We start from the raw sequence: 15,560 nt of genomic DNA, 5'->3' as shown, positions 1-15,560 counted from the left end.
CCTTTCCCCCTTCAACTTCATAGAAGCCAAAATATTTCCACACCTCAGCTTTTAATGAGGAGGGTGTTTGGATTTCGCGCTCAGCCATCATTGCGTCTCTGTTATGAGCATGCCACAGACGTTCCGGGCACTGCACTTCCGCGCTTCAGAGTTCCGTCTTTTGCGTTCCGTCAATATTACGTTATTATAAATATATATAAAATATATACGTCCGCATCGCGATTCATCTAAGAATCGATTTTTTTCCCCCACCCCTAATAAAACACCTGTTTCAGCTCATCAGCTCATTAGTAGAGACTGCAAGACCTGAATAGACAGATGGATGGATAAATGTTGATAAACCTCAGATAGAGAACCAATCTATCCATGTAAAATGAAATATATATATTCTTGTCTGTATTCTGTTGAAGTGGATTCCCCCAGCAGAGATCACAGGCACCAGAGTCCAGCTGTGTGTCCATGAGGAGCGACCGGTCTGTGGACAACATGACATTTAAGAGAAGACAAACATCAACTCAAATGAGGTACAACATTTCTGTCTAGACAGACTCATCCTGATAGTAACTCACTGTACCCAGACTATCCATTATTAATAACAGATAAAGTAAATAGTAACTATCAACACTTTTAACGCAAGTTAACTTCTTGTTTATTGAAGTATTGTTAAAAGTGTTATAACACTCATGCAGTCTTGCTGTTGGTCTGAATATCAGCTTGAAATATAGATTTTCTGATGCATGGCATTCTTCATTTGAACAATCTGAAGATCAGTTACCAAGATTAATCTTTTAATTTATTCTTTTTTCAGTTGATTAGAGAATGAAACTTTACTAAAAGTTCAGTTATCACAGTACTTTATAAAACAGTGTGTACACTTTCAAATTCATTCAATCAAATTACAAATGCTGTCACACTTGTTCATGAAACAGCTTGATTCCTAACGATAACAAAGATAATGTACACAAGCAGGTGAACAGGACACAACTGCGTGTTTTAACAGACACGAACAATAATCGGCCAAGGACAGAACTGAATAGGAGAATATATACACAGGGTAAAGGAGGGAACTACTGTAACTAGACACAGGTGGATGAAGGTTAACTAATCAGGGACTAACAAGAACAGATGCAGACGTACGGTTTGTCGCTCTTTAATGTGGCTTGACAGATTATTTATCAGATGCTTTATCAACCCTTCCTTTAAACGGCAGCAAGAACCAATCATATCTTTATTGCTAGTTATAGCATGAAATAAACATGAACTCAAGAATATATGTTGAAATATACGGTACAACTTACTGAAATGTGTTTCAACCATGGAGAGCTCAAATAGCCTCGATTAAGTAACATTACATTTAACTCAAAGTTATACAATGGTCGTACAGTAGTTCATTAGTAAGCTAGAAAGAACACTAGATAGTTACAGTATGTTCTTAAAGTGTAAGTTGCAGGTTAACCACCACAGCCAATTAATGTGTAAATTAAAGTGCTCTATATGTATATATTTAATTATTTCTGTCTTAAAATGCGTTAAAATAGCATTTATTGGGGTTTCTTCAAAGGTAGCGTGTTTTTTCAGTTACTGGGTGATGACGTCACAAGAGGAACTCGCAACCCATTCTGCTAGAATCCTACTGTATTATATGGCTATTTGGAGAACGACTGAGGATGTGGGAAACCGTCAAATTCTTTATGGACCACAGCCCTACAATTTTTAACCGGTCAGGCGTGAGAGAAAGGAGCCATGGCACTCAAAGAGTTATTAATGCTTGGTGTGAGGAGAATTAATTGGCCAGGTGTCCTGGTGAGTAACGTTAGCTACGTTAGAGCTAGTCTAGCCTGGTGCAAACTTAACCCGGATAATATAACGGAACAAGCAAGTCTTTTCAAAATATTGCCGTCATGTAGAATAGCAAGGAGGGACAACGACTGAAGACATTATTTACTTACAGTAAGTCAGTCCAAATCAGAGCTGTAGAGATGCACACACTGCACAGGCACCAATCGCTAGTCTCATCGACGCCTCAAACGTCATGTAATACCCTTCCTCAATCCACGCGTTATCAATTTCTCACGATTTAATTAGCGATGTTTATTGTCAGAAAAGAAAAAGAGAGATCGATGTCCCCATCACTGTGTTTGTATGGGCTATGCATGCCACCCAGTTGAATCAGCAGTGGAGAGTACGTGCTGCCGTGAGGTGAACGCGTTTTGGAGTTTAGTGGAACAGCTCGACCTGCGACCGGCTGATCTGACGTGCCTGAACCCGTTTGTTTTGCGAATAGCTTATTCTCATTTCAGGCAGGATCTATAGCTGCTAGCGTACGGTAACTCTACCAGTGAGTTCCTCTTATGACGTCACGCCCCATCTAGTGGAAGGGAGCGGGAGCGGTTAAAACCACTGTTAAAAGTGCCAACTTTTCATTTTATATCAGCATTTTGGTATAAAAAACAATGGTGGGCGGTTCTTATCTTTATGTTTAATGAACACATTGCATTACTTCGTGAAAAATTTAACCTGCAACTTACACTTTAAACTATTAGGGATGTATTCATTATTTAATCTGTTTAAATCTGTTTCAGTTATATTGTTAATTAAAATCTGTTAACTAATTTCAAACAATTAGAAAAATTAGAAACTTAAACTAAAATGTGTTTGTGTCAAAGTGTGAAATTTATGAATCAGGTCACATTTCTTTTTCTATTAAAAAGTTGATTATTGTTACCATCAGTATTTCAAAGACTTTCAGAGCCTATCAACTATTTCAGGAAGTTCAGGAGCTGCAGGTTATGAGAGTTCATTAAACCGGCCTTCAGATTTTCAGATTAAATTGAATGTTGATTTATTGAATTCAATAATTTGGACATTGTTGCCACTATTGCCTTTGGCTTGCTCAGTTGGGGATATTTAATTTAATTTAATCAATCAATAATACTATTGATCAGCCTTACCAAACGTGGACTTTTTTCCACTAGAAACAAACCTTGTTGTGCTATTTTGATTTAATACTGTGAAGCTGCTTTGATACAATCTGTATTGTGAAAAGCGCTATACAAATATACTTTACTTGACTTGACTAATTTTTACCTTTAATATTATAGTAATGATCCAAGTGAAGCAGGTACACTGTATAGTTTACTGCATTAGATGAGAGTTTTTTACCTACAAAATGTACATGTATCTCAGATATTTCAAGATTTATTTGAATTGAGAACAGAATCAAATAAGGAAATTTATATCAATATCCAATTCCTAGAGACCGCAAACGGCCAAATAACAGTTTTACTGATATATAGACCAACAGCACTGTTGCTTGTGTGATACTGTCTGATTATTTAATTAGAGAGTGTTGTTATTTTACTAAAACTTTTCTCTTTATGTTGTAATCTGTCAATCTTTCACTGGTCCAAAGCACATTTAAATCAAACCTGCTGAAGAAGTTTCAGTGTCTGTATGAAGGAACAGCAAAGCAGGGAAACCCAACACTCCTGAATGAGATCTACACAGAGCTCTACATCACAGAGAGTGAAAGTGGAGAGATCAATAATGAGCATGAGGTGATACAGATTGAGACACAATCCAGGAGAGCAGCAACAGAGGACACACCGATCAAATGCACTGACATCTTTAGACCTTTACCTGGACAAGACAAACCCATCAGAACTGTGCTGACAAAGGGAGTCGCTGGCATTGGGAAAACAGTCTCTGTGCAGAAGTTCATTGTGGACTGGGCTGAAGGGAAAGAGAATCAAGACGTCCAGCTCATATTTCCACTTCCTTTCAGAGAGCTCAACTTGATGAAGGACAAAACACTCAGTCTTTCAGATCTTCTTCATGTCTTTTTACCTGAAACAACAGAAATGGAAATATCCAGTGGTGAATATAAAGTGTTGTTCATCTTTGATGGTCTGGATGAGTGTCGTCTGTCTCTGAACTTTAAGAGCAAAGTGAAACTGTGTGATATATCTGAATCAGCCTCAGTGGACGAGCTGCTGATGAACCTCATTGAGGGGAATCTGCTTCCCTCTGCTCTCATCTGGATCACCTCCAGACCAGCAGCAGCGGATCTCGTCCCCTCTGAGTGTGTCCATCGAGTGACAGAGGTACGAGGCTTCAATGAGCCACAGAAGGAGGAATACTTCAGGAAGAGAATCAGTGATCAGAGTCTGGCCAATACAATCATCACACACCTGAAGTCCTCGAGGAGCCTCCACATCATGTGCCACATCCCAGTGTTCTGCTTGTTCTCAGCCACTGTTCTAGAGGAGATGTTGAGTGAAGCAGAGAGAGGACAGATTCCCAAGACTCTCACTCAGATGTACACACACTTCCTGATTATTCAGACCAACATCAAACATGAGAAGGACTATGAGAAGAGAGTGAAGGATGAAGACATGATTCTCAAACTGGGGAAACTGGCTTTCCATCAGCTTGTGAAAGGCAACCTGATCTTCTATGAGGCAGACCTGAGAGAGTGTGGCATTGATGTGACAGAAGCATCAGTTTACTCAGGATTGTGCACTCAGATCTTCAGAGAGGAGTTGGGCTTGTATCAGGGTAAAGTCTTCTGCTTTGTTCATCTGAGCATCCAGGAACATCTAGCTGCTCTATATGCACACATTCACTTTACAAATGAGAACAGAAATGTGTTTGACAAAACCAAACAAAGTTTATTTTCTAAAATCTTAAACCAGAAGAAATATCACTCATTATCTAAGCTGCATCATGAAGCTGTGGATGAGGCTTTACAGAGTAAGAATGGACATCTGGACCTTTTCCTGCGTTTCCTTCTGGGTCTCTCATTGAAGTCCAATCAGACTCTCTTACGAGAACTACTGTCACAGACTGGAAGCTGCTCCTACAACAAAGAGGAAACAGTTCAGAACATCAAACAGAAGATCAGGGAGAATCGCTCTCCAGAGAGATCCATCAATCTGTTCCACTGTCTGAATGAACTGGGTGATGATTCTCTGATGCAGGAGATCCAACATTATCTGAAATCTGGAGGAATAGGAGGAACCAAACTCTCCTCTTCACAGTGGTCAGCTCTGGTTTATGTGTTGCTGACATCAGAGCAGAAGATGGATGTTTTTGAGCTGAAACTGTTTATTGGAGCCAATAATAGAGCAGATAAAGTTCTTCAGAAGCTGCTGCCTGTGGTTAAAGAATCCAGATCAATTCAGTAAGTCACTCTGACAACAATCATTACACTGATAAAACATGATCATATTTATGAGTTTAACACAGTGGTGTCAAACTCAGTTCCTGGAGGGCCACAGCCCTGCAGAGTTTAGCTTCAACCATAATTAAACACACCTGATCAGCTAATCAAGTCCTTGAGGCTTATTTGAAAACTGCAGTGTGTGCGTTGAAGCAGGGTTGGAACAAAACTCTGTAGGGCTGTGGCCCTCCAGGAACTGAGTTTGACACCTGTGGTTTAACATATGCTTTCGTACCAAAGCAAACAAAACTGTATGAGAAATTCATATATATCTTAGGTTACCCTTTACAATAACAGTACATGAAAGGGATAGTTCGGCCAAAAATGATATTAAACCCATGATTCACTCACCCTCAAGCCGTTCGAGATGCATATGTCAATCATTTTTCAGACGAACACATTTTCAGTTATTTTAGAAAATGTGTTAGATCTTTCAGTGGTTATAATGTGAAGTTATGGGGTCCACTGCTTCAAGTTCCAAAAATGTGCATGCATCCTTCACAAAAGTAATCCATCCGGCTCCAGGGGGATAAACGAAGGCCTTCTGAGGGGAATCCGTGCGGTTTTGTCGTAAAAATATACATATTTAAAACTTTATAAACGGAAATAACTGGCTTCCGGTGGCGGTCGACGCGTGTTCACGGAGATGGATGCTGGTGTATGACGTAGGACATGGCGTAGGAAGCATCGTGGCGTTTTCTCAATCAGTTTGTGCTTTCTCAAGCAGTTTGTGATGCATTTTGGAAACAGGAGATGAGCCCCTGGTCTAATGCGCCACCTGGCTTGAGAAACCCGTTCTCAAAGACTTACTTTTATAGTCATTATTCATTATTTGGGTAGCACACATATTCTGAATGCCTTCGGCAGAATTCAAATGAGCCATTTTAATCTAGATTAATCTAGATTAATTTTGAAATTAATCTAGATTAATCTAGATTAAAATGGCTCATTTGAATTCTGCCGAAGGCATTCAGAATATGTTAAAAAACATTAAAAAAATGTATCTATGCCCACCTCTAATATATATATATATATATATATATATATATATATATATATATATATATATACATATATATATACATACACTCACCTAAAGGATTATTAGGAACACCATACTAATACTGTGTTTGACCCCCTTTCGCCTTCAGAACTGCCTTAATTCTACGTGGCATTGATTCAACAAGGTGCTGAAAGCATTCTTTAGAAATGTTGGCCCATATTGATAGGATAGCATCTTGCAATTGATGGAGATTTGTGGGATGCACATCCAGGGCACGAAGCTCCCGTTCCACCACATCCCAAAGATGCTCTATTGGGTTGAGATCTGGTGACTGTGGGGGCCATTTTAGTACAGTGAACTCATTGTCATGTTCAAGAAACCAATTTGAAATGATTTGGCTTTGTGACATGGTGCATTATCCTGCTGGAAGTAGCCATCAGAGGATGGGTACATGGTGGTCATAAAGGGATGGACATGGTCAGAAACAATGCTCAGGTAGGCCGTGGCATTTAAACGATGCCCAATTGGCACTAAGGGGCCTAAAGTGTGCCAAGAAAACATTCCCCACACCATTACACCACCACCACCAGCCTGCACAGTGGTAACAAGGCATGATGGATCCATGTTCTCGTTCTGTTTACGCCAAATTCTGACTCTACCATCTGAATGTCTCAACAGAAATCGAGACTCATCAGACCAGGCAACATTTTTCCAGTCTTCAACGGTCTAATTTTGGTGAGCTCGTGCAAATTGTAGCCTCTTTTTCCTATTTGTAGTGGAGATGAGTGGTACCCGGTGGGGTCTTCTGCTGTTGTAGCCCATCCGCCTCAAGGTTGTGCGTGTTGTGGCTTCACAAATGCTTTGCTGCATACCTCGGTTGTAACGAGTGGTTATTTCAGTCAAAGTTGCTCTTCTATCAGCTTGAATCAGTCGGCCCATTCTCCTCTGACCTCTAGCATCAACAAGGCATTTTCGCCCACAGGACTGCCACATACTGGATGTTTTTCCCTTTTCACACCATTCTTTGTAAACCCTAGAAATGGTTGTGTGTGAAAATCCCAGTAACTGAGCAGATTGTGAAATACTCAGAGCGGCCTGTCTGGCACCAACAACCATGCCACGCTCAAAATTGCTTAAATCACCTTTCTTTCCCATTCTGACATTCAGTTTGGAGTTCAGGAGATTGTCTTGACCAGGATCACACCCCTAAATGCATTGAAGCAACTGCCATGTGATTGGTTGATTAGATAATTGCATTAATGAGAAATTGAACAGGTGTTCCTAATAATCCTTTAGGTGAGTGTATATATATATATATATACACACACACACATATATATATATATATATTTTAGGGGTGTAACGATACGCGTATTTGTATTGAACCGTTCGGTACAAGGCTTTCAAACCGATCGGTTCGTTGGACAATTTTTCCTGCCAACCAAAATTTAGTTATTTCAAATGTAGGCGCGTTGCGCGTGGCAAGCGCGTTCATAATGTAAGAGACGCCGGCGCGACCACAACATTGTCCAACATCAAATGTCAAACATAATGCAAGCAGAATGAAACTGCTTGTTATTGTGTGGTTGACGGACCGTTTATCAGTTTGGACCAGTGCAGCGCGAGCCGATCGTGATCATGCGACACTGTTACTACACAGCGCTAAGAGATCAAGTAAATAAAGCATTTGAATTCACCACAGAAGTAATAACATCGATGCGAGATCTAGTGAGAAACATTCACATTTCTCCGTTATTAACGGATCAAACAGCGCATGGAAACCAGGAAGAAACATTGTGCCATGAATGAACGATCCAGTGTCCACAGATCTGCAACATTCACTATGGATTTACTGTAGTAACACTAACTGCAACCATGGAAGTTTGGCAGGAATAGTAGGCATAATGCCTTAAAGTAACATTACGTCGGTTTTATTTTGACATTATGAATACAATTGCTGCCCTCAAATGTTAATCTGAACTAAAATAAACCTTTGTTTATAACTACTACAATATTACATTTAATTTTTTCCAAGGAGCTTTAATGTTTTATATGCTCCTAAGAAGGGTCAATTATAGCTCTAGAATTGCTCAAAGTAAAAAAAAGTCATACTTTATGATGTTAGTTTTAATAAAAAATAAAAAAAGAATTAAAAATAATTAAATCAAGTAAATTTCTCTGGCATTTCTTTCTTTTTGCTGTATCAAAATTTGTTTTTGCTGTATCAAAAAAAAAAAAAAACACATATACACATATATATATGTGTATAAATGTGTGTGTGTGTGTGTGTGTGTGTGTATATATATATAATTTTTTTTTTTTTTTTTTTTTTTAAGGGACAAGGCAAGAATTTTACTTGCCTGACCTGATTAGAACAATGAAAAAAAAATTAAATAAAAGGATAATTAGGGAATAACGAGAGAATTATTCTGATTTTATGATACACTCAAAATATTCCACAACAAATCCTTTAAATTTAATGATATTCAGAACGGAATAAGAGTAAAAAAAAATAACTATAAACAATCCAAAACTAAATTAAATAAAAATGAAAACGAAAGTAAGCAGTGTTAGGCTCACGTAACTCTCTCATTAGAATTAAAATGTTTCAACATTTGCGATGTATTTGGATGCTAAACTGTTCTTTATCATAGGCTTTGTACTTCACTCACGTTCCAATATCGTCAGAAAAAATCATCCTCTCGCAAAAATGTGCTTGGAAACATCACAGTGGAGCGGTGCTTACTGTGAATGGTACAAATTGTACTACTGACTATTTAAACAGAGCAGTGTAATTTTTATATGTTAGGTTTTAATATTTTATTACTATATTTTATTAAGGCTATGAACAGGCTGCGATGTCAAGATTGCAATGCTGGAGTGTGTGTGTGTGTGTGTGGCGCTGGCGCGATTGAACAGTGGACACATAAAACATACTCCGTCATTTTGTTCATACAGGACATCATTCAAACTGCAAAGTGTTAACTTATAGCCTATTTGTGTACAGTCGCAATAAAACACAACTTTGCGCTAATTTTTCAAATTAAACTAAAACGCTCACGGCTGCATGAGCATTCATAGCGGTGCGCGTCCACGGCGAGGAAACGAGCAAAACAGAGTGAACGTTTTTTTAGTTCATTCCTACTTCCATAGAAATTCATTGAAAACGCTCGCTCTACTCTGCACCATTATCAATGTCCGTGCAGATGAACATATTTTACTTTCGTTTTTATGTTAGCGATTCAAAAGCCCCCAGCGGTGTCACAGGTCGATTAACCGGTGGTAAAATATATATCACATACCTAGTATATTTTTATATAGACACAATAGGCCTACCTGATTTTGAACACAAGAGGGCAGTAAAGCCCTTTGTATGACTTGATTATTAATATTTTTTACTATTACTGTTTTTAAACTTAAATAATTCTTAAATTGAAAAAAAAGAATAAAATGGGCTTAGTTGTGATATTTGTATACTTTTATATAGAAATGAATGGTGTATAATTACATTTTTAGAAGAAATGAGGCTGTTAGTGTTTCCTTTTTGGACACTACTTTAATCCCTCACTATAGCAAAACCGTTTGAGATGTTAAATATCCGTTCACAATTTAGCATCTTTAATGTATTTTCATCATATTGAAAAATATTCTGCACGTCAATAAGCTAATGCTAATCGAAGCATATACATTTAAATAACAAAAAAAAATACAGTTAATTACTGTGCATAACCTCATGAAAAATCCCAACAATATACATGCAAACTTTAATTAATTTGGTGTACCAAAGCTGTCAACATGTATTAGATTAAAATGCCAGGATTACTGTAGGAACACTGCCCTGACATTTGTGCTTTTTTCAGTTATTTATAAACATGTTAATGGCAAAGGTGTAAATTCACTCTATATAGCACAAACAGGGCTACCATAATATGTGAGCAACATGTATGTAGATGTTTGTATTTTTAAGAGAATAATGTTTATGCGTGGTTATTGAAAAAAAATAAAAATGAAAGTTGTTGAAATAAGACCTCAAAAAACATACTAAATATGTGTCCACAAGACTTTTGACTAATGGATGTTGTCGCTTCGAGTTCTGGCTTCAAAATTATGTGAAAATAGTCTTGCTTTATCGTTCACATAAAACAATACATTGATTCAAATTGTGTAAGACAGGTTTTGCTTGGAAAGCCATATGCGAGGGGGGTGTAAAGGGGGAATAGTTTTCACCTGAGAATACAATGTCCCACCCATTATGCATAATGACTTGCATAATGAGCCATTCATTCAGGTGTGACACTGACTGAGCCACAAGAATAAATGCAAGGACAAAATATATATTTAGAAGAAGACTTAAATTGACCATTTAAGATTTTGCTTACATCTATCTTGTAAATATGTTTTGCTATTTTATTAAAAAGGTTACAATTACAACAATAATTACAATTTCAACAATATTTCAAGTGTACTCTTTCTTTGTAAAAAAATTATTATAGGCCTACATTTTATCATATTTATTCATTAGTTTGAATATAGCCAACATTGGAACATCTAACATCTTAGTTTATGACTTTATTTTTGACAAAAATAGTATTTTTATATATATATATATATATATATATATATATATATATATATATATATGCCCTAATATTTCATAAAACCAACGTTACAGTCAGGCGAAATATGAAAGACAACATTTTGTTGACTAGATTTGGGTACAGTTTTTACTGTAGAATATACTGCCATATCAAATAAGGTTTTGTTTAGCAATTTCTGCTCATATGTTCTATATATATATATATATATATATATATATATATATAGAACATATGAGCAGAAATTGCTAAACAAAACCTTATTTGATATGGCAGTATATTCTACAGTAAAAACTGTACCCAAATCTAGTCAACAAAATGTTGTCTTTCATATTTCGCCTGACTGTAACGTTGGTTTTATGAAATATTAGGGCATATAAATGTTAATTTGCAGTTTAATACGTTGCTTATACAAAGACATTTTATTTCAACATATGTCAGTCGATTTTTACTCCTCTCAGTATAACAAAGCATTTTAGTTGATTAAAGCGGTTTATTCTTTCACACACAGACACGCGATTCATATTTAGGCTAAACAGTCTTTACAAATATGTACCCTTCATTCATCTCACAGAAACGCGATTCATATTATAGAAACGCGATTCATCTTTTTGCGGTTTACATAGGCCTACACTAATATTATTCCATAACGTTATTCCACATTAACACTTGAGAAAAGATAACTTAGCCTACCTCACTCCTCAGCGGGATCTATTGCTCCTCATATCAGCACTGTTCTGAGGAAACTTTTCTCCAGGATTATTAGGTAGGCTATATTATGCCTCACTCGCGGCGCTGTGTTTACAGCTGATGTGGGCGTTTCACAGGTCTGAAATGGTTCTCAGAATTTGCATTTGAATAGCACGTGCTCTCCGGGGCGTGGTCACATTACATTTGAATGAGCTCTAATGAGCTCGACTGGAATCGCTCTCTTTTAATACAGATTTCACAAGCTGAGAATATTTGTTTTTTATATAAATTACTTCATTTAAAAGAAGAGAATTCAAGCTTCATGCCTGTGCGTCTGTATGCCTGTTTGGCTGAGTATTCGCTGAGTTACAGTTCATTTTCGGACGCGTTTCAGAATGGACTTAACTGACAGAGAGAAGGCAGAACTCGCATCACGTTTATTATTTTTTTTATTTGGCAAAAAGCACAACACTTTGTTTTTATTGTGAGTATACACAAAAATAATACACACTTAACAGGATCGATTGATGTATGAAACTTGTTTGTAATATCAAAGTCAACAGAGCAAAATGAATCTCTTTTGAACTGATAAGAAAAAAAGCGAACTGGTATCGCCGGCGATACCGCCGACCCCAGGGGGTTAAGTGAACAATAAAAATCACAAATTACATTTATAAGTGGTAGTTATTAGTCTATTATATATTATATGCCATTTAAATGATTTGTCACAAAGCAGCAGATAATGATATTGCATTTAAAATTATGACAGTATTAAATAAGTTTAATTCAAATTCAGAGCACTTATTTATTCTTACGGAGCCTGATTGGTTTAGTTTAACCCTATATGTTAATTAATGCATTATCAAACATGTACTAACATGTTGTTAAGGCTTCTGTTATTCATGTATAAATCCTTATGACTCCTGTCATAGTTTAGGATTGCTCTTCATTGGTTTATTATTAGTTCATATCTTTGCTAATCATGAGTTCATGTTGAAGAAACTATTAATTTAGGTATAAGTACATGATTATTCATGTACTGTTATTGTAAAGTGTTACCTATATCTTATTTATATCAGTGTTTCCTGAACTGAGAGACTGAAGAGTGTCATTGTTCTCTACAGGTTGAGTAAGTGTGGTGTTACAGATAAAGGTTGTGCTGCTCTGACTTCAGCTCTGAGATCAAACCCCTCACACCTGAGAGAACTGAATCTGACTGAGAATAAATTAGGAGATTATGGAGTCAAGCTGCTCTCTGATCTACTGCAGGATCCTCACTGTAAACTGGAGATACTCAAGTAAGATTTTAAAAAATGTATGTTTCTCTCCTGTGGTGAATAATGAATGAAATACAAAAATAATATATACAAAAAAACATTTACCATCAAGTAACTGAAAAGGATGTTTAATCTTCAGTAGATTATTTCCAAAGCTTCTGAGGTCATTTTACTTTTGATAGTGTTTTATGGTGCGTATTTCTAGATGCATTTAACCATATGTTGATTATTCTCAGGTTAGGTAAAGTATGTCAAATCTGTCCTAAATCATAAGCTTCTGAATTTTCATTCTCACAATCTATAGGTCAGAAGACTTCTACGTGGTCAGACTTTTAGCAGGCAAGCTTCTTAGTTTCAATTAAATATAGTTTTATTATTAACAGGTTAACTAGTTTACAAAAAGTCATACTTGTAACAGGACAATTGCATATTTTCCACAACAATAGTTATAAGCATTGTAACGAATGAAACTGTGTATTTACATGCATCACATTATTGTGCGGTGTGCCTTTTAAGAGACTGATCACGTCAGTCATGATGTGCGCTATCGTGATGACGTTGTTGAGTTGTGAGTTTTTTTTAGATGATAACCACAGTAGATGCTGAGAGTGCTCTACCTTCTTGTTATACTTTTGTTTATTCATTTATTTTGTGACGCTAAGAAAGAGTAATCTCTCATGTATGGGAGCATCACAATGGAAAGGAGGGTGAATGTGAGGCAATATTGTAAAGCGCTTTGGTGGCCATTGGGTCTGTGAAAGCGCTATATAAATGCAGTCCATTTACCATTTACCATCACCTTGGCTGTGTACCTGCCATTAAATGTGCGTAATACAGCCTTTCCGCCTTTAAGCTCTTTCTTCCATCGATTTCACGAGAGTTATCCTGGTCAAAGCGTTACAATGAATCGATGATGTTAAGAGGTGACAACTGCTTTCATATACAAATCTGTTGAGGAGAAAGGAGAAATTGGTATGTATCTTATCATTTATATCAGTGTTTTCTGAACTGAGAGACTGAAGAGTGTCATTGTTCTCTACAGGTTGAGGGATTGTGGTGTTACAGATGAAGGTTGTGCTGCTCTGACTTCAGCTCTGAGATCAAACCCCTCACACCTGAGAGAACTGAGTCTTACATTGAATATAGTAGGAGATTCTGGAGTCAAACAGCTTTCTGATCTACTGCAGGATCCTCACTGTAAATTGGAGATACTCAAGTAAGATTTTATAAAATGTCCCAACATAGTCCTCTATTTTAATGATCAATAATGATTGCCATACAAAAAAAAAAAAAAAAAATCTACTGTGAAATTACTAGTGGGAATGTTGCTTTTATTTTCATTAGATTCTTTCCATTGTGTATTGCATTATTTTACAATATTAGTGATAGATTAAACATGACTAGATGATGTAAAGATGTGACAGCCATGTTCATATACAGATATGTTGATGATTTTTGGGTACTTCCTGTTTAACACTAACAGGATTATTATTAACACTCTGTTTCTTTTTATGAAGTTCTGTTTATCTGAGCTGTAGATCCTTAACTGAGAGACTGAAGAGTGTTCATTGTTCTCTGCAGGTTGAGGTGTTGTGGTGTTACAGATGAAGGTTGTGCTGCCCTGACTTCAGCTCTGAGATCAAACCCCTCACACCTGAGAGAACTGGATCTAACTGAGAATAAAGTAAAAGATTCTGGAGTCAAGCAGCTTTCTGATCTACTGCAGGATCCTCACTGTAAACTGGAGATACTAGGGTAAGATTTTGTAAAAGTCTCAACGTCGTCTGGTTCTTTTCTGTGGTGAATACAAAAAAGGTTTACCATCATGTTACTGAAAAGGATGTTTAATCTTCAGTAGATTATTTCTATTAAAGCTTTTGAGGTCATTTAACTTTTGATAGTGTTTTATGGTGAGTTTTTCTAGACACATTTAACCTTATTTTGATTATTCTCAGTTTAGGTAAAGTACGTAAAATCTGTCCTAAATCATAAGCATCTGAATTTTTATTCTTACAATCCATAGGTCAGAAGACTTCTTTGTGGTCTGTTCAGTTTTTTAGAAATCAAAGACTTTTGGGAGACGAGCTCCTTAGTTTCAATTAAATATAGTTTCATTATTTACAGGGTAACTAGTTTACAAAAAGGCATACTTGTAAAAGGACAATTGCATATTTTCCACAACAATAGTTTTAAGCATGATTGGATGATGTGAAGAGGTGACAACTGTTTTCATATACAAATCTGTTGAGGAGAAATTCATATATACATTATCATTTATATCAGTGTTTCCTGAACTGAGAGACTGAAGAGTGTCATTGTTCTCCACAGGTTGATGGATTGTGGTGTTACAGATGAAGGTTGTGCTGCTCTGACTTCAGCTCTGAGATCAAACCCCTCACACCTGAGAGAACTGAGTCTGTCATTGAATAAAGTAGGAGATTCTGGAGTCAAGCAGCTTTCTGATCTACTGCAGGATCCTCACTGTAAACTGGAGATACTGTGGTAAGATTTTATAAAATGTCCCAACATAGTCCTCTATTTTAATGGTAAATAATGATAGCCATTGTAACGAGTTACAGTTTAAAATATATATTTATAATTAATTTTAAACGGATTATAATTAATTATAAATATTTTCATTATTTTTAGAATTGACTGTAGCAGAATTAATAGTACAATTATTTAATCAGCTCATCCAGTGAACAGAAAGCATAATCAATTTATTAATTCTAGGAAATATATTATCTTCCTGGTCAAGAAAGAATAACCATTTC

General features: G+C 36.5%; 2 protein-coding genes across 3 annotated transcripts in view; both read left to right on the top strand.

Moving 5' to 3' along the window:
• The window catches only part of LOC307163748 (uncharacterized protein), a 238,057-nt gene that overhangs the window by 94,813 nt on the left and 127,684 nt on the right, over positions 1-15,560 (top strand). The gene's annotated exons all lie outside the window — the stretch shown is intronic.
• LOC307163670 (protein NLRC3-like) overlaps positions 1-15,560 on the top strand; it is a 37,451-nt gene that overhangs the window by 16,841 nt on the left and 5,050 nt on the right. For both annotated transcript variants that reach the window (XM_079879818.1, XM_079879817.1), the window contains exons 7-12: positions 411-524; positions 3,413-5,182; positions 12,634-12,807; positions 13,829-14,002; positions 14,368-14,541; positions 15,115-15,288. In XM_079879818.1, coding sequence (XP_079735944.1) covers positions 411-524; positions 3,413-5,182; positions 12,634-12,807; positions 13,829-14,002; positions 14,368-14,541; positions 15,115-15,288 — 2,580 coding nt within the window. The remainder of the gene's footprint in view (positions 1-410; positions 525-3,412; positions 5,183-12,633; positions 12,808-13,828; positions 14,003-14,367; positions 14,542-15,114; positions 15,289-15,560) is intronic.

This window comes from Squalius cephalus (genome assembly GCF_949319135.1).
Source record: "Squalius cephalus genome assembly, chromosome: 8".
NCBI classification, from domain to species: Eukaryota; Metazoa; Chordata; class Actinopteri; order Cypriniformes; family Leuciscidae; genus Squalius; species Squalius cephalus.
This window is presented reverse-complemented; position numbering and strand designations above follow the sequence as displayed.